The 22325-nt window shown below is 63.2% G+C and overlaps 6 protein-coding genes across 14 annotated transcripts in view; 1 reads left to right on the forward strand and 5 right to left on the reverse strand.

Moving 5' to 3' along the window:
• Positions 1–22325, forward strand: part of LOC142075699 (ubiquitin-associated protein 2-like) — a 168269-nt gene that overhangs the window by 72550 nt on the left and 73394 nt on the right. The gene's annotated exons all lie outside the window — the stretch shown is intronic.
• Positions 163–799, reverse strand: LOC142075339 (interferon-like). The gene has a single exon (XM_075136543.1). It carries the CDS (start codon positions 797–799, stop codon positions 221–223), a length of 579 nt encoding a protein of 192 aa, XP_074992644.1. The 3' UTR covers positions 163–220.
• LOC142075605 (interferon-like) lies at positions 6219–6855 on the reverse strand. Its single transcript, XM_075137130.1, has one exon. It carries the CDS (start codon positions 6853–6855, stop codon positions 6277–6279), a length of 579 nt encoding a protein of 192 aa, XP_074993231.1. The 3' UTR covers positions 6219–6276.
• On the reverse strand, positions 9226–9862 carry LOC142075334 (interferon-like). Its single transcript, XM_075136534.1, has one exon. The coding sequence runs from the start codon at positions 9860–9862 to the stop codon at positions 9284–9286; it is 579 nt and encodes a 192-aa protein (XP_074992635.1). The 3' UTR covers positions 9226–9283.
• Positions 15282–15918, reverse strand: LOC142075606 (interferon-like). Its single transcript, XM_075137132.1, has one exon. It carries the CDS (start codon positions 15916–15918, stop codon positions 15340–15342), a length of 579 nt encoding a protein of 192 aa, XP_074993233.1. The 3' UTR covers positions 15282–15339.
• Positions 18347–18925, reverse strand: LOC142075495 (interferon-like). Its single transcript, XM_075136888.1, has one exon. The coding sequence runs from the start codon at positions 18923–18925 to the stop codon at positions 18347–18349; it is 579 nt and encodes a 192-aa protein (XP_074992989.1).

Consider the following 22325-nt stretch of genomic DNA (forward strand, 5'->3'; position numbering starts at 1 on the left):
TTTCCTGTGGAATAAATAGGTGAATAAATAGATAAAGGCCATTGTCAAAATAAATAAATAAAGTTCTTGAACTAGAGGAGCAGTGAGTGGAGGCTGAGGGTGCAGGGCCGTTCTTGCAGCGGGTCTTGGCGTGGGGGAGGACAGAGGCGGGGGTGGGGCGGTGGTCCCGAGGTGGTGGTGGGGGCGGGTGGGGCCGTGCGGGTTGGTGGGGGTCGTCGGGCTAATTGCGCATGGTGCGGGTGAGGTTGTGGAGGTGTTGGAAGCAGAGGCGAGCTTCGAGGCGGACGTGGTCCCAGGCGCAGGCGGTGTGGTTGTGGGCGTGGAGGAAGTCCTGGAGGCGCCGGAAGTATTTGTTGATGTTGAGCAGCAGGTTGCGGGGCCCTTGGCCTTGGAAGAGCGTGCCGTTGGCCGGCAGGCACTGCTGGAGCTGCTGGATGTGGTGGTGGAGGTTGTTGAGGAGGTGGTGCCGTGCCTGGGCGTCCCAGTGTTGGGGGGTGCTCGGGCTGCTGAGGGTGGCGAAGAGGTGCTGGAGGATGCGGAGGGCGGTGGCGGCGGCTTGCTGTGGGTGGCTGGTGCGGAGGAGGGTGTCGGGGAAGGGGAAGGGCGCGTGCTGGTGGTGGCAGGGCTGTGGCGGGCTGGGCGCCATGGCGTGGAGGAGCTGGAGGCTGTCCCAGGGGAAGGTGGCGTCGCGGGGACGCAGGTGTTGGCAGGCGAGGGCGGTGGCGAGAGCCGTCAGGAGGAGCGGGAGCGCCGTGGCGCCGTGGCGCAGGCGGGGCTGTGGGGTTGCGGGCGCAGGCATGGTGGGGCGGTGGGCGCTGCGTGGGGGGTGGTGGGCAGGAGCCTGGTCAGGCCGGGTGGCGGTGCGGGTGGGCGCTGTGCTTGGGGTGCTGCCGGGTGGCCGGCTTTATGTGGTGCCGCAGCTTTCCCTTCCTCGCCTTCTGGTGGCAGCGAGTTTCCGCTGTGGTTTTCAGTTTTGGCTGGTGGCTGTGGTGGTCTTGGGGAAGTGCGTTGGTGGGGTGGCCGTGATTGGGGAGGGTGGCTGTGCGGGGGGAGGTTGGCTGTGGCGGTGGAGCGGGGGATGCGAAAGCGCTGGGGCAGAGCCCTTGGGGGCAGCTGTGCCGGGGAGGGGCGTTAGGGTTTCCCTGTTGCCTGCAGGGCGAGCTGTGGTGCCTCTTTTCTGCAGCTGAAGTTTCCCCTGGTGCCCCGGTGTCTTTTCCGTCTGGCATGCCCTGGTGTTGGTCGTGGTCTGTTTTCCTTTCGCTTTTGGCTCGCCTCTGTTTTCCTGTTAGCTGGTCTTCTGTTTTCGTGTTGGGAAGGGTGGTGAAGTGATGTCACTTGGCAGGGCCTGGGGAGCCCCCTCCTGGAGCGAGGGCCTGGGGGTGGCGGCGGCTGGCGAGGAGGTGGCTCTGGGTGTAGGCACTTGAGCGTTGGACGTGCTCCTGGACGGAGCAGCCCCAGCTCCCGTGTTTGACGCGGATGAGAATGGGGAGGAAAGGCAGGAGGAAGGGCTCGCGGGAAGAGGAAGAGGAAAAAGGGAAGGGTTTTGCTGCTGCTGGTGCGGCTGCGTTGGGTCCCTGGCTGCGGTCCGCTGCGCGTGGCCCTGTAGCCGGGGTCTTGTTGTGTCGTCTGTGGCTGCTTGCCCGCGGTGGCTGGAGGGCAAAGAAGAAGGTGTCCCCGGCAAGCGAAGGGTCTTGCGTTTGGGATGGCCTGAGCCCCTGCGCCCCTAGAGGAGGGGTGTGCGAGGGTCCTCTGGAGGTGGAGCTGAGCCAGGGATCTCATTGTAGAGCTCTAGTGGGAGGAGGAAGTGGAGGTTGCACTGGCTGAGGTTTTCCGGTGCCTTCCAAGAGCGAGGAGCATGTTGGGCTGGTGTGAGAGACGCTGGCACGTGTTTTCTCAGAGCTTTTGGGGCAGGGGAACCGCGTGTGTGGTGGTGGTGGCAGGGTGGTGGCGGGCTGGAGGCCTGGTCTTGTGAGGCAACGTTGGTGTTGGGGGGAGTGCTGTGCTTGGGGTGCTGGCACGTGCACGATGATTTGGCGTACCTAGGTGCCGTCCCTGCAGGCGGCAGGCTGCTGTTGGAGGTCCGTGGCCGGACCTTGTCCGTGTTGCCCTAGAGTAGTTGGTGCCGCGAGGCGTTTTCAAGCAGCGCCGGGGGAGATTTGTCGTGAAAAAAGCCTGAAGTGGCAAGAGTAGCGGAAGCGGGCCTGATCAGAGCGATCTCTGCCGTGCCTCTCCTTCATAGGATGATGGAATGGTTTGGGTTGGGAGGGGCCCTCAAAGGTCATCTGGTGCACCCCCCAGCAATGAGCAGGGCCGCCTTCAACTAGCTCAGGTGGCTGAGAGCCCCGTCCAACCTGACCTTGAGTGTTTCCAGGGATGGGGCATCTACCAGCTCTCTGGGCAACCTGTGCCAGTGTTTCAGCACCCTCATGGTACAAAACGTCTTCCTTCTCCCTGGTCTGAATCTAGCCTCTTTTAGTTGAAAACCATTCGCCCCTGTCCTGCCGTAAGAGGCCCCCACTAAAAAGTCTGTGCCCATCTTTCTTATAAGCCCCCTTGGGGTACGGAAAGGCCGCCGTAAGGTGTCCCCGGAGCCTTCTCTTCTCCAGGGTGAAGAAGCCCAACTGTCTGGGCCTTTTGTGGTAGGAGAGGCGTTCCAGCCCTCTGATGGTGTTTGTGGCCCTCGTCTGGACCCGCTCCAAGAGGTGCGTGTGGTCCTTGTGGTGAGGACTGCGGAGCTGCTCCTGAGTCGGTGTAAAGCGGGCTGGCAGGTGGGAAATGTTGGGGAGACAAGGGCCGGAGAGGAGATTCCGATGGCGATGGCTAAACCCTGTCAGAGGTTTTCCAAAGAGGTTGAGGCAAGCGCCTCCTTGGGGAGGTGCCAAAGGGAAGAGCGGGCGCGGGATGTGGGGAGCCCCGTTTGGAGCGGGGCTTGGCGTAGGTGTTGAGTGGAGGTGGCTTCCCCCCAGCCCAAAGGCTCGTTGCTGTGCTTCTGAGACGAGAGGCAGTGGCAAGGGTTTTGCAAGAGGTCTTTATTTCCTGTGGAATAAATAGGTGAATAAATAGATAAAGGCCATTGTCAAAATAAATAAATAAAGTTCTTGAACTAGAGGAGCAGTGAGTGGAGGCTGAGGGTGCAGGGCCGTTCTTGCAGCGGGTCTTGGCGTGGGGGAGGACAGAGGCGGGGGTGGGGCGGTGGTCCCGAGGTGGTGGTGGGGGCGGGTGGGGCCGTGCGGGTTGGTGGGGGTCGTCGGGCTAATTGCGCATGGTGCGGGTGAGGTTGTGGAGGTGTTGGAAGCAGAGGCGAGCTTCGAGGTGGACGTGGTCCCAGGCGCAGGCGGTGTGGTTGTGGGCGTGGAGGAAGTCCTGGAGGCGCCGGAAGTATTTGTTGATGTTGAGCAGCGGGTTGCGGGGCCCTTGGCCTTGGAATAGCGTGCCGTTGGCCGGTAGGCACTGCTGGAGCTGCTGGATGTGGTGGTGGAGGTTGTTGAGGAGGTGGTGCCGTGCCTGGGCGTCCCAGTGTTGGGGGGTGCTCGGGCTGCTGAGGGTGGCGAAGAGGTGCTGGAGGATGCGGAGGGCGGCGGCGGCGGCTTGCTGTGGGTGGCTGGTGCGGAGGAGGGTGTCGGGGAAGGGGAAGGGCGCGTGCTGGTGGTGGCAGGGCTGTGGCGGGCTGGGCGCCATGGCGTGGAGGAGCTGGAGGCTGTCCCAGGGGAAGGTGGCGTCGCGGGGACGCAGGTGTTGGCAGGCGAGGGCGGTGGCGAGAGCCGTCAGGAGGAGCGGGAGCGCCGTGGCGCAGGCGGGGCTGTGGGGTTGCGGGCGCAGGCATGGTGGGGCGGTGGGTGCTGCGTGGGGGGTGGTGGGCAGGAGCCTGTTCAGGCCGGGTGGCGGTGCGGGTGGGCGCTGTGCTTGGGGTGCTGCCGGGTGGCCGGCTTTATGTGGTGCCGCAGCTTTCCCTTCCTCGCCTTCTGGTGGCAGCGAGTTTCCGCTGTGGTTTTCAGTTTTGGCTGGTGGCTGTGGTGGTCTTGGGGAAGTGCGTTGGTGGGGTGGCCGTGGTTGGGGAGGGTGGCTGTGCGGGGGGAGGTTGGCTGTGGCGGTGGAGCGGGGGATGCGAAAGCGCTGGGGCAGAGCCCTTGGGGGCAGCTGTGCCGGGGAGGGGCGTTAGGGTTTCCCTGTTGCCTGCAGGGCGAGCTGTGGTGCCTCTTTTCTGCAGCTGAAGTTTCCCCTGGTGCCCCGGTGTCTTTTCCGTCTGGCATGCCCTGGTGTTGGTCGTGGTCTGTTTTCCTTTCGCTTTTGGCTCGCCTCTGTTTTCCTGTTAGCTGGTCTTCTGTTTTCGTGTTGGGAAGGGTGGTGAAGTGATGTCACTTGGCAGGGCCTGGGGAGCCCCCTCCTGGAGCGAGGGCCTGGGGGTGGCGGCGGCTGGCGAGGAGGTGGCTCTGGGTGTAGGCACTTGAGCGTTGGACGTGCTCCTGGACGGAGCAGCCCCAGCTCCCGTGTTTGACGCGGATGAGAATGGGGAGGAAAGGCAGGAGGAAGGGCTCGCGGGAAGAGGAAGAGGAAAAAGGGAAGGGTTTTGCTGCTGCTGGTGCGGCTGCGTTGGGTCCCTGGCTGCGGTCCGCTGCGCGTGGCCCTGTAGCCGGGGTCTTGTTGTGTCGTCTGTGGCTGCTTGCCCGCGGTGGCTGGAGGGCAAAGAAGAAGGTGTCCCCGACAAGCGAAGGGTCTTGCGTTTGGGATGGCCTGAGCCCCTGCGCCCCTAGAGGAGGGGTGTGCGAGGGTCCTCTGGAGGTGGAGCTGAGCCAGGGATCTCATTGTAGAGCTCTAGTGGGAGGAGGAGGTGGAGGTTGCACTGGCTGAGGTTTTCCGGTGCCTTCCAAGAGCGAGGAGCATGTTGGGCTGGTGTGAGAGACGCTGGCACGTGTTTTCTCAGAGCTTTTGGGGCAGGGGAACCGCGTGTGTGGTGGTGGTGGCAGGGTGGTGGCGGGCTGGAGGCCTGGTCTTGTGAGGCAACGTTGGTGTTGGGGGGAGTGCTGTGCTTGGGGTGCTGGCACGTGCACGATGATTTGGCGTACCTAGGTGCCGTCCCTGCAGGCGGCAGGCTGCTGTTGGAGGTCCGTGGCCGGACCTTGTCCGTGTTGCCCTAGAGTAGTTGGTGCCGCGAGGCGTTTTCAAGCAGCGCCGGGGGAGATTTGTCGTGAAAAAAGCCTGAAGTGGCAAGAGTAGCGGAAGCGGGCCTGATCAGAGCGATCTCTGCCGTGCCTCTCCTTCATAGGATGATGGAATGGTTTGGGTTGGGAGGGGCCCTCAAAGGTCATCTGGTGCACCCCCCAGCAATGAGCAGGGCCGCCTTCAACTAGCTCAGGTGGCTGAGAGCCCCGTCCAACCTGACCTTGAGTGTTTCCAGGGATGGGGCATCTACCAGCTCTCTGGGCAACCTGTGCCAGTGTTTCAGCACCCTCATGGTACAAAACGTCTTCCTTCTCCCTGGTCTGAATCTAGCCTCTTTTAGTTGAAAACCATTCGCCCCTGTCCTGCCGTAAGAGGCCCCCACTAAAAAGTCTGTGCCCATCTTTCTTATAAGCCCCCTTGGGGTACGGAAAGGCCGCCGTAAGGTGTCCCCGGAGCCTTCTCTTCTCCAGGGTGAAGAAGCCCAACTGTCTGGGCCTTTTGTGGTAGGAGAGGCGTTCCAGCCCTCTGATGGTGTTTGTGGCCCTCGTCTGGACCCGCTCCAAGAGGTGCGTGTGGTCCTTGTGGTGAGGACTGCGGAGCTGCTCCTGAGTCGGTGTAAAGCGGGCTGGCAGGTGGGAAATGTTGGGGAGACAAGGGCCGGAGAGGAGATTCCGATGGCGATGGCTAAACCCTGTCAGAGGTTTTCCAAAGAGGTTGAGGCAAGCGCCTCCTTGGAGAGGTGCCAAAGGGAAGAGCGGGCGCGGGATGTGGGGAGCCCCGTTTGGAGCGGGGCTTGGCGTAGGTGTTGAGTGGAGGTGGCTTCCCCCCAGCCCAAAGGCTCGTTGCTGTGCTTCTGAGACGAGAGGCAGTGGCAAGGGTTTTGCAAGAGGTCTTTATTTCCTGTGGAATAAATAGGTGAATAAATAGATAAAGGCCATTGTCAAAATAAATAAATAAAGTTCTTGAACTAGAGGAGCAGTGAGTGGAGGCTGAGGGTGCAGGGCCGTTCTTGCAGCGGGTCTTGGCGTGGGGGAGGACAGAGGCGGGGGTGGGGCGGTGGTCCCGAGGTGGTGGTGGGGGCGGGTGGGGCCGTGCGGGTTGGTGGGGGTCGTCGGGCTAATTGCGCATGGTGCGGGTGAGGTTGTGGAGGTGTTGGAAGCAGAGGCGAGCTTCGAGGCGGACGTGGTCCCAGGCGCAGGCGGTGTGGTTGTGGGCGTGGAGGAAGTCCTGGAGGCGCCGGAAGTATTTGTTGATGTTGAGCAGCAGGTTGCGGGGCCCTTGGCCTTGGAAGAGCGTGCCGTTGGCCGGCAGGCACTGCTGGAGCTGCTGGATGTGGTGGTGGAGGTTGTTGAGGAGGTGGTGCCGTGCCTGGGCGTCCCAGTGTTGGGGGGTGCTCGGGCTGCTGAGGGTGGCGAAGAGGTGCTGGAGGATGCGGAGGGCGGCGGCGGCGGCTTGCTGTGGGTGGCTGGTGCGGAGGAGGGTGTCGGGGAAGGGGAAGGGCGCGTGCTGGTGGTGGCAGGGCTGTGGCGGGCTGGGCGCCATGGCGTGGAGGAGCTGGAGGCTGTCCCAGGGGAAGGTGGCGTCGCGGGGACGCAGGTGTTGGCAGGCGAGGGCGGTGGCGAGAGCCGTCAGGAGGAGCGGGAGCGCCGTGGCGCCGTGGCGCAGGCGGGGCTGTGGGGTTGCGGGCGCAGGCATGGTGGGGCGGTGGGCGCTGCGTGGGGGGTGGTGGGCAGGAGCCTGGTCAGGCCGGGTGGCGGTGCGGGTGGGCGCTGTGCTTGGGGTGCTGCCGGGTGGCCGGCTTTATGTGGTGCCGCAGCTTTCCCTTCCTCGCCTTCTGGTGGCAGCGAGTTTCCGCTGTGGTTTTCAGTTTTGGCTGGTGGCTGTGGTGGTCTTGGGGAAGTGCGTTGGTGGGGTGGCCGTGGTTGGGGAGGTTGGCTGTGGCGGTGGAGCGGGGGATGCGAAAGCGCTGGGGCAGAGCCCTTGGGGGCAGCTGTGCCGGGGAGGGGCGTTAGGGTTTCCCTGTTGCCTGCAGGGCGAGCTGTGGTGCCTCTTTTCTGCAGCTGAAGTTTCCCCTGGTGCCCCGGTGTCTTTTCCGTCTGGCATGCCCTGGTGTTGGTCGTGGTCTGTTTTCCTTTCGCTTTTGGCTCGCCTCTGTTTTCCTGTTAGCTGGTCTTCTGTTTTCGTGTTGGGAAGGGTGGTGAAGTGATGTCACTTGGCAGGGCCTGGGGAGCCCCCTCCTGGAGCGAGGGCCTGGGGGTGGCGGCGGCTGGCGAGGAGGTGGCTCTGGGTGTAGGCACTTGAGCGTTGGACGTGCTCCTGGACGGAGCAGCCCCAGCTCCCGTGTTTGAAGCGGAGGAGAATGGGGAGGAAAGGCAGGAGGAAGGGCTCGCGGGAAGAGGAAGAGGAAAAAGGGAAGGGTGTTGCTGGTGCGGCTGCGTTGGGTCCCTGGCTGCAGTCCGCTGCGCGTGGCCCTGTAGCCGGGGTCTTGTTGTGTCGTCTGTGGCTGCTTGCCCGCGGTGGCTGGAGGGCAAAGAAGAAGGTGTCCCCGGCAAGCGAAGGGTCTTGCGTTTGGGATGGCCTGAGCCCCTGCGCCCCTAGAGGAGGGGTGTGCGAGGGTCCTCTGGAGGTGGAGCTGAGCCAGGGATCTCATTGTAGAGCTCTAGTGGGAGGAGGAAGTGGAGGTTGCACTGGCTGAGGTTTTCCGGTGCCTTCCAAGAGCGAGGAGCATGTTGGGCTGGTGTGAGAGACGCTGGCACGTGTTTTCTCAGAGCTTTTGGGGCAGGGGAACCGCGTGTGTGGTGGTGGTGGCAGGGTGGTGGCGGGCTGGAGGCCTGGTCTTGTGAGGCAACGTTGGTGTTGGGGGGAGTGCTGTGCTTGGGGTGCTGGCACGTGCACGATGGTTTGGCGTACCTAGGTGCCGTCCCTGCAGGCGGCAGGCTGCTGTTGGAGGTCCGTGGCCGGACCTTGTCCGTGTTGCCCTAGAGTAGTTGGTGCCGCGAGGCGTTTTCAAGCAGCGCCGGGGGAGATTTGTCGTGAAAAAAGCCTGAAGTGGCAAGAGTAGCGGAAGCGGGCCTGATCAGAGCGATCTCTGCCGTGCCTCTCCTTCATAGGATGATGGAATGGTTTGGGTTGGGAGGGGCCCTCAAAGGTCATCTGGTGCACCCCCCAGCAATGAGCAGGGCCGCCTTCAACTAGCTCAGGTGGCTGAGAGCCCCGTCCAACCTGACCTTGAGTGTTTCCAGGGATGGGGCATCTACCAGCTCTCTGGGCAACCTGTGCCAGTGTTTCAGCACCCTCATGGTACAAAACGTCTTCCTTCTCCCTGGTCTGAATCTAGCCTCTTTTAGTTGAAAACCATTCGCCCCTGTCCTGCCGTAAGAGGCCCCCACTAAAAAGTCTGTGCCCATCTTTCTTATAAGCCCCCTTGGGGTACGGAAAGGCCGCCGTAAGGTGTCCCCGGAGCCTTCTCTTCTCCAGGGTGAAGAAGCCCAACTGTCTGGGCCTTTTGTGGTAGGAGAGGCGTTCCAGCCCTCTGATGGTGTTTGTGGCCCTCGTCTGGACCCGCTCCAAGAGGTGCGTGTGGTCCTTGTGGTGAGGACTGCGGAGCTGCTCCTGAGTCGGTGTAAAGCGGGCTGGCAGGTGGGAAATGTTGGGGAGACAAGGGCCGGAGAGGAGATTCCGATGGCGATGGCTAAACCCTGTCAGAGGTTTTCCAAAGAGGTTGAGGCAAGCGCCTCCTTGGGGAGGTGCCAAAGGGAAGAGCGGGCACGGGATGTGGGGAGCCCCGTTTGGAGCGGGGCTTGGCGTAGGTGTTGAGTGGAGGTGGCTTCCCCCCAGCCCAAAGGCTCGTTGCTGTGCTTCTGAGACGAGAGGCAGTGGCAAGGGTTTTGCAAGAGGTCTTTATTTCCTGTGGAATAAATAGGTGAATAAATAGATAAAGGCCATTGTCAAAATAAATAAATAAAGTTCTTGAACTAGAGGAGCAGTGAGTGGAGGCTGAGGGTGCAGGGCCGTTCTTGCAGCGGGTCTTGGCGTGGGGGAGGACAGAGGCGGGGGTGGGGCGGTGGTCCCGAGGTGGTGGTGGGGGCGGGTGGGGCCGTGCGGGTTGGTGGGGGTCGTCGGGCTAATTGCGCATGGTGCGGGTGAGGTTGTGGAGGTGTTGGAAGCAGAGGCGAGCTTCGAGGCGGACGTGGTCCCAGGCGCAGGCGGTGTGGTTGTGGGCGTGGAGGAAGTCCTGGAGGCGCCGGAAGTATTTGTTGATGTTGAGCAGCAGGTTGCGGGGCCCTTGGCCTTGGAAGAGCGTGCCGTTGGCCGGCAGGCACTGCTGGAGCTGCTGGATGTGGTGGTGGAGGTTGTTGAGGAGGTGGTGCCGTGCCTGGGCGTCCCAGTGTTGGGGGGTGCTCGGGCTGCTGAGGGTGGCGAAGAGGTGCTGGAGGATGCGGAGGGCGGTGGCGGCGGCTTGCTGTGGGTGGCTGGTGCGGAGGAGGGTGTCGGGGAAGGGGAAGGGCGCGTGCTGGTGGTGGCAGGGCTGTGGCGGGCTGGGCGCCATGGCGTGGAGGAGCTGGAGGCTGTCCCAGGGGAAGGTGGCGTCGCGGGGACGCAGGTGTTGGCAGGCGAGGGCGGTGGCGAGAGCCGTCAGGAGGAGCGGGAGCGCCGTGGCGCCGTGGCGCAGGCGGGGCTGTGGGGTTGCGGGCGCAGGCATGGTGGGGCGGTGGGCGCTGCGTGGGGGGTGGTGGGCAGGAGCCTGGTCAGGCCGGGTGGCGGTGCGGGTGGGCGCTGTGCTTGGGGTGCTGCCGGGTGGCCGGCTTTATGTGGTGCCGCAGCTTTCCCTTCCTCGCCTTCTGGTGGCAGCGAGTTTCCGCTGTGGTTTTCAGTTTTGGCTGGTGGCTGTGGTGGTCTTGGGGAAGTGCGTTGGTGGGGTGGCCGTGATTGGGGAGGGTGGCTGTGCGGGGGGAGGTTGGCTGTGGCGGTGGAGCGGGGGATGCGAAAGCGCTGGGGCAGAGCCCTTGGGGGCAGCTGTGCCGGGGAGGGGCGTTAGGGTTTCCCTGTTGCCTGCAGGGCGAGCTGTGGTGCCTCTTTTCTGCAGCTGAAGTTTCCCCTGGTGCCCCGGTGTCTTTTCCGTCTGGCATGCCCTGGTGTTGGTCGTGGTCTGTTTTCCTTTCGCTTTTGGCTCGCCTCTGTTTTCCTGTTAGCTGGTCTTCTGTTTTCGTGTTGGGAAGGGTGGTGAAGTGATGTCACTTGGCAGGGCCTGGGGAGCCCCCTCCTGGAGCGAGGGCCTGGGGGTGGCGGCGGCTGGCGAGGAGGTGGCTCTGGGTGTAGGCACTTGAGCGTTGGACGTGCTCCTGGACGGAGCAGCCCCAGCTCCCGTGTTTGACGCGGATGAGAATGGGGAGGAAAGGCAGGAGGAAGGGCTCGCGGGAAGAGGAAGAGGAAAAAGGGAAGGGTTTTGCTGCTGCTGGTGCGGCTGCGTTGGGTCCCTGGCTGCGGTCCGCTGCGCGTGGCCCTGTAGCCGGGGTCTTGTTGTGTCGTCTGTGGCTGCTTGCCCGCGGTGGCTGGAGGGCAAAGAAGAAGGTGTCCCCGGCAAGCGAAGGGTCTTGCGTTTGGGATGGCCTGAGCCCCTGCGCCCCTAGAGGAGGGGTGTGCGAGGGTCCTCTGGAGGTGGAGCTGAGCCAGGGATCTCATTGTAGAGCTCTAGTGGGAGGAGGAAGTGGAGGTTGCACTGGCTGAGGTTTTCCGGTGCCTTCCAAGAGCGAGGAGCATGTTGGGCTGGTGTGAGAGACGCTGGCACGTGTTTTCTCAGAGCTTTTGGGGCAGGGGAACCGCGTGTGTGGTGGTGGTGGCAGGGTGGTGGCGGGCTGGAGGCCTGGTCTTGTGAGGCAACGTTGGTGTTGGGGGGAGTGCTGTGCTTGGGGTGCTGGCACGTGCACGATGATTTGGCGTACCTAGGTGCCGTCCCTGCAGGCGGCAGGCTGCTGTTGGAGGTCCGTGGCCGGACCTTGTCCGTGTTGCCCTAGAGTAGTTGGTGCCGCGAGGCGTTTTCAAGCAGCGCCGGGGGAGATTTGTCGTGAAAAAAGCCTGAAGTGGCAAGAGTAGCGGAAGCGGGCCTGATCAGAGCGATCTCTGCCGTGCCTCTCCTTCATAGGATGATGGAATGGTTTGGGTTGGGAGGGGCCCTCAAAGGTCATCTGGTGCACCCCCCAGCAATGAGCAGGGCCGCCTTCAACTAGCTCAGGTGGCTGAGAGCCCCGTCCAACCTGACCTTGAGTGTTTCCAGGGATGGGGCATCTACCAGCTCTCTGGGCAACCTGTGCCAGTGTTTCAGCACCCTCATGGTACAAAACGTCTTCCTTCTCCCTGGTCTGAATCTAGCCTCTTTTAGTTGAAAACCATTCGCCCCTGTCCTGCCGTAAGAGGCCCCCACTAAAAAGTCTGTGCCCATCTTTCTTATAAGCCCCCTTGGGGTACGGAAAGGCCGCCGTAAGGTGTCCCCGGAGCCTTCTCTTCTCCAGGGTGAAGAAGCCCAACTGTCTGGGCCTTTTGTGGTAGGAGAGGCGTTCCAGCCCTCTGATGGTGTTTGTGGCCCTCGTCTGGACCCGCTCCAAGAGGTGCGTGTGGTCCTTGTGGTGAGGACTGCGGAGCTGCTCCTGAGTCGGTGTAAAGCGGGCTGGCAGGTGGGAAATGTTGGGGAGACAAGGGCCGGAGAGGAGATTCCGATGGCGATGGCTAAACCCTGTCAGAGGTTTTCCAAAGAGGTTGAGGCAAGCGCCTCCTTGGGGAGGTGCCAAAGGGAAGAGCGGGCGCGGGATGTGGGGAGCCCCGTTTGGAGCGGGGCTTGGCGTAGGTGTTGAGTGGAGGTGGCTTCCCCCCAGCCCAAAGGCTCGTTGCTGTGCTTCTGAGACGAGAGGCAGTGGCAAGGGTTTTGCAAGAGGTCTTTATTTCCTGTGGAATAAATAGGTGAATAAATAGATAAAGGCCATTGTCAAAATAAATAAATAAAGTTCTTGAACTAGAGGAGCAGTGAGTGGAGGCTGAGGGTGCAGGGCCGTTCTTGCAGCGGGTCTTGGCGTGGGGGAGGACAGAGGCGGGGGTGGGGCGGTGGTCCCGAGGTGGTGGTGGGGGCGGGTGGGGCCGTGCGGGTTGGTGGGGGTCGTCGGGCTAATTGCGCATGGTGCGGGTGAGGTTGTGGAGGTGTTGGAAGCAGAGGCGAGCTTCGAGGTGGACGTGGTCCCAGGCGCAGGCGGTGTGGTTGTGGGCGTGGAGGAAGTCCTGGAGGCGCCGGAAGTATTTGTTGATGTTGAGCAGCGGGTTGCGGGGCCCTTGGCCTTGGAATAGCGTGCCGTTGGCCGGTAGGCACTGCTGGAGCTGCTGGATGTGGTGGTGGAGGTTGTTGAGGAGGTGGTGCCGTGCCTGGGCGTCCCAGTGTTGGGGGGTGCTCGGGCTGCTGAGGGTGGCGAAGAGGTGCTGGAGGATGCGGAGGGCGGCGGCGGCGGCTTGCTGTGGGTGGCTGGTGCGGAGGAGGGTGTCGGGGAAGGGGAAGGGCGCGTGCTGGTGGTGGCAGGGCTGTGGCGGGCTGGGCGCCATGGCGTGGAGGAGCTGGAGGCTGTCCCAGGGGAAGGTGGCGTCGCGGGGACGCAGGTGTTGGCAGGCGAGGGCGGTGGCGAGAGCCGTCAGGAGGAGCGGGAGCGCCGTGGCGCAGGCGGGGCTGTGGGGTTGCGGGCGCAGGCATGGTGGGGCGGTGGGTGCTGCGTGGGGGGTGGTGGGCAGGAGCCTGTTCAGGCCGGGTGGCGGTGCGGGTGGGCGCTGTGCTTGGGGTGCTGCCGGGTGGCCGGCTTTATGTGGTGCCGCAGCTTTCCCTTCCTCGCCTTCTGGTGGCAGCGAGTTTCCGCTGTGGTTTTCAGTTTTGGCTGGTGGCTGTGGTGGTCTTGGGGAAGTGCGTTGGTGGGGTGGCCGTGGTTGGGGAGGGTGGCTGTGCGGGGGGAGGTTGGCTGTGGCGGTGGAGCGGGGGATGCGAAAGCGCTGGGGCAGAGCCCTTGGGGGCAGCTGTGCCGGGGAGGGGCGTTAGGGTTTCCCTGTTGCCTGCAGGGCGAGCTGTGGTGCCTCTTTTCTGCAGCTGAAGTTTCCCCTGGTGCCCCGGTGTCTTTTCCGTCTGGCATGCCCTGGTGTTGGTCGTGGTCTGTTTTCCTTTCGCTTTTGGCTCGCCTCTGTTTTCCTGTTAGCTGGTCTTCTGTTTTCGTGTTGGGAAGGGTGGTGAAGTGATGTCACTTGGCAGGGCCTGGGGAGCCCCCTCCTGGAGCGAGGGCCTGGGGGTGGCGGCGGCTGGCGAGGAGGTGGCTCTGGGTGTAGGCACTTGAGCGTTGGACGTGCTCCTGGACGGAGCAGCCCCAGCTCCCGTGTTTGACGCGGATGAGAATGGGGAGGAAAGGCAGGAGGAAGGGCTCGCGGGAAGAGGAAGAGGAAAAAGGGAAGGGTTTTGCTGCTGCTGGTGCGGCTGCGTTGGGTCCCTGGCTGCGGTCCGCTGCGCGTGGCCCTGTAGCCGGGGTCTTGTTGTGTCGTCTGTGGCTGCTTGCCCGCGGTGGCTGGAGGGCAAAGAAGAAGGTGTCCCCGACAAGCGAAGGGTCTTGCGTTTGGGATGGCCTGAGCCCCTGCGCCCCTAGAGGAGGGGTGTGCGAGGGTCCTCTGGAGGTGGAGCTGAGCCAGGGATCTCATTGTAGAGCTCTAGTGGGAGGAGGAGGTGGAGGTTGCACTGGCTGAGGTTTTCCGGTGCCTTCCAAGAGCGAGGAGCATGTTGGGCTGGTGTGAGAGACGCTGGCACGTGTTTTCTCAGAGCTTTTGGGGCAGGGGAACCGCGTGTGTGGTGGTGGTGGCAGGGTGGTGGCGGGCTGGAGGCCTGGTCTTGTGAGGCAACGTTGGTGTTGGGGGGAGTGCTGTGCTTGGGGTGCTGGCACGTGCACGATGATTTGGCGTACCTAGGTGCCGTCCCTGCAGGCGGCAGGCTGCTGTTGGAGGTCCGTGGCCGGACCTTGTCCGTGTTGCCCTAGAGTAGTTGGTGCCGCGAGGCGTTTTCAAGCAGCGCCGGGGGAGATTTGTCGTGAAAAAAGCCTGAAGTGGCAAGAGTAGCGGAAGCGGGCCTGATCAGAGCGATCTCTGCCGTGCCTCTCCTTCATAGGATGATGGAATGGTTTGGGTTGGGAGGGGCCCTCAAAGGTCATCTGGTGCACCCCCCAGCAATGAGCAGGGCCGCCTTCAACTAGCTCAGGTGGCTGAGAGCCCCGTCCAACCTGACCTTGAGTGTTTCCAGGGATGGGGCATCTACCAGCTCTCTGGGCAACCTGTGCCAGTGTTTCAGCACCCTCATGGTACAAAACGTCTTCCTTCTCCCTGGTCTGAATCTAGCCTCTTTTAGTTGAAAACCATTCGCCCCTGTCCTGCCGTAAGAGGCCCCCACTAAAAAGTCTGTGCCCATCTTTCTTATAAGCCCCCTTGGGGTACGGAAAGGCCGCCGTAAGGTGTCCCCGGAGCCTTCTCTTCTCCAGGGTGAAGAAGCCCAACTGTCTGGGCCTTTTGTGGTAGGAGAGGCGTTCCAGCCCTCTGATGGTGTTTGTGGCCCTCGTCTGGACCCGCTCCAAGAGGTGCGTGTGGTCCTTGTGGTGAGGACTGCGGAGCTGCTCCTGAGTCGGTGTAAAGCGGGCTGGCAGGTGGGAAATGTTGGGGAGACAAGGGCCGGAGAGGAGATTCCGATGGCGATGGCTAAACCCTGTCAGAGGTTTTCCAAAGAGGTTGAGGCAAGCGCCTCCTTGGAGAGGTGCCAAAGGGAAGAGCGGGCGCGGGATGTGGGGAGCCCCGTTTGGAGCGGGGCTTGGCGTAGGTGTTGAGTGGAGGTGGCTTCCCCCCAGCCCAAAGGCTCGTTGCTGTGCTTCTGAGACGAGAGGCAGTGGCAAGGGTTTTGCAAGAGGTCTTTATTTCCTGTGGAATAAATAGGTGAATAAATAGATAAAGGCCATTGTCAAAATAAATAAATAAAGTTCTTGAACTAGAGGAGCAGTGAGTGGAGGCTGAGGGTGCAGGGCCGTTCTTGCAGCGGGTCTTGGCGTGGGGGAGGACAGAGGCGGGGGTGGGGCGGTGGTCCCGAGGTGGTGGTGGGGGCGGGTGGGGCCGTGCGGGTTGGTGGGGGTCGTCGGGCTAATTGCGCATGGTGCGGGTGAGGTTGTGGAGGTGTTGGAAGCAGAGGCGAGCTTCGAGGCGGACGTGGTCCCAGGCGCAGGCGGTGTGGTTGTGGGCGTGGAGGAAGTCCTGGAGGCGCCGGAAGTATTTGTTGATGTTGAGCAGCAGGTTGCGGGGCCCTTGGCCTTGGAAGAGCGTGCCGTTGGCCGGCAGGCACTGCTGGAGCTGCTGGATGTGGTGGTGGAGGTTGTTGAGGAGGTGGTGCCGTGCCTGGGCGTCCCAGTGTTGGGGGGTGCTCGGGCTGCTGAGGGTGGCGAAGAGGTGCTGGAGGATGCGGAGGGCGGCGGCGGCGGCTTGCTGTGGGTGGCTGGTGCGGAGGAGGGTGTCGGGGAAGGGGAAGGGCGCGTGCTGGTGGTGGCAGGGCTGTGGCGGGCTGGGCGCCATGGCGTGGAGGAGCTGGAGGCTGTCCCAGGGGAAGGTGGCGTCGCGGGGACGCAGGTGTTGGCAGGCGAGGGCGGTGGCGAGAGCCGTCAGGAGGAGCGGGAGCGCCGTGGCGCCGTGGCGCAGGCGGGGCTGTGGGGTTGCGGGCGCAGGCATGGTGGGGCGGTGGGCGCTGCGTGGGGGGTGGTGGGCAGGAGCCTGGTCAGGCCGGGTGGCGGTGCGGGTGGGCGCTGTGCTTGGGGTGCTGCCGGGTGGCCGGCTTTATGTGGTGCCGCAGCTTTCCCTTCCTCGCCTTCTGGTGGCAGCGAGTTTCCGCTGTGGTTTTCAGTTTTGGCTGGTGGCTGTGGTGGTCTTGGGGAAGTGCGTTGGTGGGGTGGCCGTGGTTGGGGAGGTTGGCTGTGGCGGTGGAGCGGGGGATGCGAAAGCGCTGGGGCAGAGCCCTTGGGGGCAGCTGTGCCGGGGAGGGGCGTTAGGGTTTCCCTGTTGCCTGCAGGGCGAGCTGTGGTGCCTCTTTTCTGCAGCTGAAGTTTCCCCTGGTGCCCCGGTGTCTTTTCCGTCTGGCATGCCCTGGTGTTGGTCGTGGTCTGTTTTCCTTTCGCTTTTGGCTCGCCTCTGTTTTCCTGTTAGCTGGTCTTCTGTTTTCGTGTTGGGAAGGGTGGTGAAGTGATGTCACTTGGCAGGGCCTGGGGAGCCCCCTCCTGGAGCGAGGGCCTGGGGGTGGCGGCGGCTGGCGAGGAGGTGGCTCTGGGTGTAGGCACTTGAGCGTTGGACGTGCTCCTGGACGGAGCAGCCCCAGCTCCCGTGTTTGACGCGGATGAGAATGGGGAGGAAAGGCAGGAGGAAGGGCTCGCGGGAAGAGGAAGAGGAAAAAGGGAAGGGTGTTGCTGGTGCGGCTGCGTTGGGTCCCTGGCTGCAGTCCGCTGCGCGTGGCCCTGTAGCCGGGGTCTTGTTGTGTCGTCTGTGGCTGCTTGCCCGCGGTGGCTGGAGGGCAAAGAAGAAGGTGTCCCCGGCAAGCGAAGGGTCTTGCGTTTGGGATGGCCTGAGCCCCTGCGCCCCTAGAGGAGGGGTGTGCGAGGGTCCTCTGGAGGTGGAGCTGAGCCAGGGATCTCATTGTAGAGCTCTAGTGGGAGGAGGAAGTGGAGGTTGCACTGGCTGAGGTTTTCCGGTGCCTTCCAAGAGCGAGGAGCATGTTGGGCTGGTGTGAGAGACGCTGGCACGTGTTTTCTCAGAGCTTTTGGGGCAGGGGAACCGCGTGTGTGGTGGTGGTGGCAGGGTGGTGGCGGGCTGGAGGCCTGGTCTTGTGAGGCAACGTTGGTGTTGGGGGGAGTGCTGTGCTTGGGGTGCTGGCACGTGCACGATGATTTGGCGTACCTAGGTGCCGTCCCTGCAGGCGGCAGGCTGCTGTTGGAGGTCCGTGGCCGGACCTTGTCCGTGTTGCCCTAGAGTAGTTGGTGCCGCGAGGCGTTTTCAAGCAGCGCCGGGGGAGATTTGTCGTGAAAAAAGCCTGAAGTGGCAAGAGTAGCGGAAGCGGGCCTGATCAGAGCGATCTCTGCCGTGCCTCTCCTTCATAGGATGATGGAATGGTTTGGGTTGGGAGGGGCCCTCAAAGGTCATCTGGTGCACCCCCCAGCAATGAGCAGGGCCGCCTTCAACTAGCTCAGGTGGCTGAGAGCCCCGTCCAACCTGACCTTGAGTGTTTCCAGGGATGGGGCATCTACCAGCTCTCTGGGCAACCTGTGCCAGTGTTTCAGCACCCTCATGGTACAAAACGTCTTCCTTCTCCCTGGTCTGAATCTAGCCTCTTTTAGTTGAAAACCATTCGCCCCTGTCCTGCCGTAAGAGGCCCCCACTAAAAAGTCTGTGCCCATCTTTCTTATAAGCCCCCTTGGGGTACGGAAAGGCCGCCGTAAGGTGTCCCCGGAGCCTTCTCTTCTCCAGGGTGAAGAAGCCCAACTGTCTGGGCCTTTTGTGGTAGGAGAGGCGTTCCAGCCCTCTGATGGTGTTTGTGGCCCTCGTCTGGACCCGCTCCAAGAGGTGCGTGTGGTCCTTGTGGTGAGGACTGCGGAGCTGCTCCTGAGTCGGTGTAAAGCGGGCTGGCAGGTGGGAAATGTTGGGGAGACAAGGGCCGGAGAGGAGATTCCGATGGCGATGGCTAAACCCTGTCAGAGGTTTTCCAAAGAGGTTGAGGCAAGCGCCTCCTTGGGGAGGTGCCAAAGGGAAGAGCGGGCGCGGGATGTGGGGAGCCCCGTTTGGAGCGGGGCTTGGCGTAGGTGTTGAGTGGAGGTGGCTTCCCCCCAGCCCAAAGGCTCGTTGCTGTGCTTCTGAGACGAGAGGCAGTGGCAAGGGTTTTGCAAGAGGTCTTTATTTCCTGTGGAATAAATAGGTGAATAAATAGATAAAGGCCATTGTCAAAATAAATAAATAAAGTTCTTGAACTAGAGGAGCAGTGAGTGGAGGCTGAGGGTGCAGGGCCGTTCTTGCAGCGGGTCTTGGCGTGGGGGAGGACAGAGGCGGGGGTGGGGCGGTGGTCCCGAGGTGGTGGTGGGGGCGGGTGGGGCCGTGCGGGTTGGTGGGGGTCGTCGGGCTAATTGCGCATGGTGCGGGTGAGGTTGTGGAGGTGTTGGAAGCAGAGGCGAGCTTCGAGGTGGACGTGGTCCCAGGCGCAGGCGGTGTGGTTGTGGGCGTGGAGGAAGTCCTGGAGGCGCCGGAAGTATTTGTTGATGTTGAGCAGCAGGTTGCGGGGCCCTTGGCCTTGGAAGAGCGTGCCGTTGGCCGGTAGGCACTGCTGGAGCTGCTGGATGTGGTGGTGGAGGTTGTTGAGGAGGTGGTGCCGTGCCTGGGCGTCCCAGTGTTGGGGGGTGCTCGGGCTGCTGAGGGTGGCGAAGAGGTGCTGGAGGATGCGGAGGGCGGCGGCGGCGGCTTGCTGTGGGTGGCTGGTGCGGAGGAGGGTGTCGGGGAAGGGGAAGGGCGCGTGCTGGTGGTGGCAGGGCTGTGGCGGGCTGGGCGCCATGGCGTGGAGGAGCTGGAGGCTGTCCCAGGGGAAGGTGGCGTCGCGGGGACGCAGGTGTTGGCAGGCGAGGGCGGTGGCGAGAGCCGTCAGGAGGAGCGGGAGCGCCGTGGCGCCGTGGCGCAGGCGGGGCTGTGGGGTTGCGGGCGCAGGCATGGTGGGGCGGTGGGCGCTGCGTGGGGGGTGGTGGGCAGGAGCCTGGTCAGGCCGGGTGGCGGTGCGGGTGGGCGCTGTGCTTGGGGTGGTGCCGGGTGGCCGGCTTTATGTGGTGCCGCAGCTTTCCCTTCCTCGCCTTCTGGTGGCAGCGAGTTTCCGCTGTGGTTTTCAGTTTTGGCTGGTGGCTGTGGTGGTCTTGGGGAAGTGCGTTGGTGGGGTGGCCGTGGTTGGGGAGGGTGGCTGTGCGGGGGGAGGTTGGCTGTGGCGGTGGAGCGGGGGATGCGAAAGCGCTGGGGCAGAGCCCTTGGGGGCAGCTGTGCCGGGGAGGGGCGTTAGGGTTTCCCTGTTGCCTGCAGGGCGAGCTGTGGTGCCTCTTTTCTGCAGCTGAAGTTTCCCCTGGTGCCCCGGTGTCTTTTCCGTCTGGCATGCCCTGGTGTTGGTCGTGGTCTGTTTTCCTTTCGCTTTTGGCTCGCCTCTGTTTTCCTGTTAGCTGGTCTTCTGTTTTCGTGTTGGGAAGGGTGGTGAAGTGATGTCACTTGGCAGGGCCTGGGGAGCCCCCTCCTGGAGCGAGGGCCTGGGGGTGGCGGCGGCTGGCGAGGAGGTGGCTCTGGGTGTAGGCACTTGAGCGTTGGACGTGCTCCTGGACGGAGCAGCCCCAGCTCCCGTGTTTGACGCGGATGAGAATGGGGAGGAAAGGCAGGAGGAAGGGCTCGCGGGAAGAGGAAGAGGAAAAAGGGAAGGGTTTTGCTGCTGCTGGTGCGGCTGCGTTGGGTCCCTGGCTGCGGTCCGCTGCGCGTGGCCCTGTAGCCGGGGTCTTGTTGTGTCGTCTGTGGCTGCTTGCCCGCGGTGGCTGGAGGGCAAAGAAGAAGGTGTCCCCGACAAGCGAAGGGTCTTGCGTTTGGGATGGCCTGAGCCCCTGCGCCCCTAGAGGAGGGGTGTGCGAGGGTCCTCTGGAGGTGGAGCTGAGCCAGGGATCTCATTGTAGAGCTCTAGTGGGAGGAGGAGGTGGAGGTTGCACTGGCTGAGGTTTTCCGGTGCCTTCCAAGAGCGAGGAGCATGTTGGGCTGGTGTGAGAGACGCTGGCACGTGTTTTCTCAGAGCTTTTGGGGCAGGGGAACCGCGTGTGTGGTGGTGGTGGCAGGGTGGTGGCGGGCTGGAGGCCTGGTCTTGTGAGGCAACGTTGGTGTTGGGGGGAGTGCTGTGCTTGGGGTGCTGGCACGTGCACGATGATTTGGCGTACCTAGGTGCCGTCCCTGCAGGCGGCAGGCTGCTGTTGGAGGTCCGTGGCCGGACCTTGTCCGTGTTGCCCTAGAGTAGTTGGTGCCGCGAGGCGTTTTCAAGCAGCGCCGGGGGAGATTTGTCGTGAAAAAAGCCTGAAGTGGCAAGAGTAGCGGAAGCGGGCCTGATCAGAGCGATCTCTGCCGTGCCTCTCCTTCATAGGATGATGGAATGGTTTGGGTTGGGAGGGGCCCTCAAAGGTCATCTGGTGCACCCCCCAGCAATGAGCAGGGCCGCCTTCAACTAGCTCAGGTGGCTGAGAGCCCCGTCCAACCTGACCTTGAGTGTTTCCAGGGATGGGGCATCTACCAGCTCTCTGGGCAACCTGTGCCAGTGTTTCAGCACCCTCATGGTACAAAACGTCTTCCTTCTCCCTGGTCTGAATCTAGCCTCTTTTAGTTGAAAACCATTCGCCCCTGTCCTGCCGTAAGAGGCCCCCACTAAAAAGTCTGTGCCCATCTTTCTTATAAGCCCCCTTGGGGTACGGAAAGGCCGCCGTAAGGTGTCCCCGGAGCCTTCTCTTCTCCAGGGTGAAGAAGCCCAACTGTCTGGGCCTTTTGTGGTAGGAGAGGCGTTCCAGCCCTCTGATGGTGTTTGTGGCCCTCGTCTGGACCCGCTCCAAGAGGTGCGTGTGGTCCTTGTGGTGAGGACTGCGGAGCTGCTCCTGAGTCGGTGTAAAGCGGGCTGGCAGGTGGGAAATGTTGGGGAGACAAGGGCCGGAGAGGAGATTCCGATGGCGATGGCTAAACCCTGTCAGAGGTTTTCCAAAGAGGTTGAGGCAAGCGCCTCCTTGGAGAGGTGCCAAAGGGAAGAGCGGGCGCGGGATGTGGGGAGCCCCGTTTGGAGCGGGGCTTGGCGTAGGTGTTGAGTGGAGGTGGCTTCCCCCCAGCCCAAAGGCTCGTTGCTGTGCTTCTGAGACGAGAGGCAGTGGCAAGGGTTTTGCAAGAGGTCTTTATTTCCTGTGGAATAAATAGGTGAATAAATAGATAAAGGCCATTGTCAAAATAAATAAATAAAGTTCTTGAACTAGAGGAGCAGTGAGTGGAGGCTGAGGGTGCAGGGCCGTTCTTGCAGCGGGTCTTGGCGTGGGGGAGGACAGAGGCGGGGGTGGGGCGGTGGTCCCGAGGTGGTGGTGGGGGCGGGTGGGGCCGTGCGGGTTGGTGGGGGTCGTCGGGCTAATTGCGCATGGTGCGGGTGAGGTTGTGGAGGTGTTGGAAGCAGAGGCGAGCTTCGAGGCGGACGTGGTCCCAGGCGCAGGCGGTGTGGTTGTGGGCGTGGAGGAAGTCCTGGAGGCGCCGGAAGTATTTGTTGATGTTGAGCAGCAGGTTGCGGGGCCCTTGGCCTTGGAAGAGCGTGCCGTTGGCCGGCAGGCACTGCTGGAGCTGCTGGATGTGGTGGTGGAGGTTGTTGAGGAGGTGGTGCCGTGCCTGGGCGTCCCAGTGTTGGGGGGTGCTCGGGCTGCTGAGGGTGGCGAAGAGGTGCTGGAGGATGCGGAGGGCGGCGGCGGCGGCTTGCTGTGGGTGGCTGGTGCGGAGGAGGGTGTCGGGGAAGGGGAAGGGCGCGTGCTGGTGGTGGCAGGGCTGTGGCGGGCTGGGCGCCATGGCGTGGAGGAGCTGGAGGCTGTCCCAGGGGAAGGTGGCGTCGCGGGGACGCAGGTGTTGGCAGGCGAGGGCGGTGGCGAGAGCCGTCAGGAGGAGCGGGAGCGCCGTGGCGCAGGCGGGGCTGTGGGGTTGCGGGCGCAGGCATGGTGGGGCGGTGGGTGCTGCGTGGGGGGTGGTGGGCAGGAGCCTGGTCAGGCCGGGTGGCGGTGCGGGTGGGCGCTGTGCTTGGGGTGCTGCCGGGTGGCCGGCTTTATGTGGTGCCGCAGCTTTCCCTTCCTCGCCTTCTGGTGGCAGCGAGTTTCCGCTGTGGTTTTCAGTTTTGGCTGGTGGCTGTGGTGGTCTTGGGGAAGTGCGTTGGTGGGGTGGCCGTGGTTGGGGAGGGTGGCTGTGCGGGGGGAGGTTGGCTGTGGCGGTGGAGCGGGGGATGCGAAAGCGCTGGGGCAGAGCCCTTGGGGGCAGCTGTGCCGGGGAGGGGCGTTAGGGTTTCCCTGTTGCCTGCAGGGCGAGCTGTGGTGCCTCTT

Source organism: Calonectris borealis, chromosome Z (assembly GCF_964195595.1).
Source record: "Calonectris borealis chromosome Z, bCalBor7.hap1.2, whole genome shotgun sequence".
NCBI classification, from domain to species: Eukaryota; Metazoa; Chordata; class Aves; order Procellariiformes; family Procellariidae; genus Calonectris; species Calonectris borealis.

What these genes read in the sequence shown, in the direction of transcription:
- LOC142075339 (XM_075136543.1), bottom strand. Translation starts at nt 799, where the DNA reads ATGCCTGCGCCCGCAACCCCACAGCCCCGCCTGCGCCACGGCGCCACG.
- LOC142075605 (XM_075137130.1), bottom strand. Translation starts at nt 6,855, where the DNA reads ATGCCTGCGCCCGCAACCCCACAGCCCCGCCTGCGCCACGGCGCCACG.
- LOC142075334 (XM_075136534.1), bottom strand. Translation starts at nt 9,862, where the DNA reads ATGCCTGCGCCCGCAACCCCACAGCCCCGCCTGCGCCACGGCGCCACG.
- LOC142075606 (XM_075137132.1), bottom strand. Translation starts at nt 15,918, where the DNA reads ATGCCTGCGCCCGCAACCCCACAGCCCCGCCTGCGCCACGGCGCCACG.
- LOC142075495 (XM_075136888.1), bottom strand. Translation starts at nt 18,925, where the DNA reads ATGCCTGCGCCCGCAACCCCACAGCCCCGCCTGCGCCACGGCGCCACG.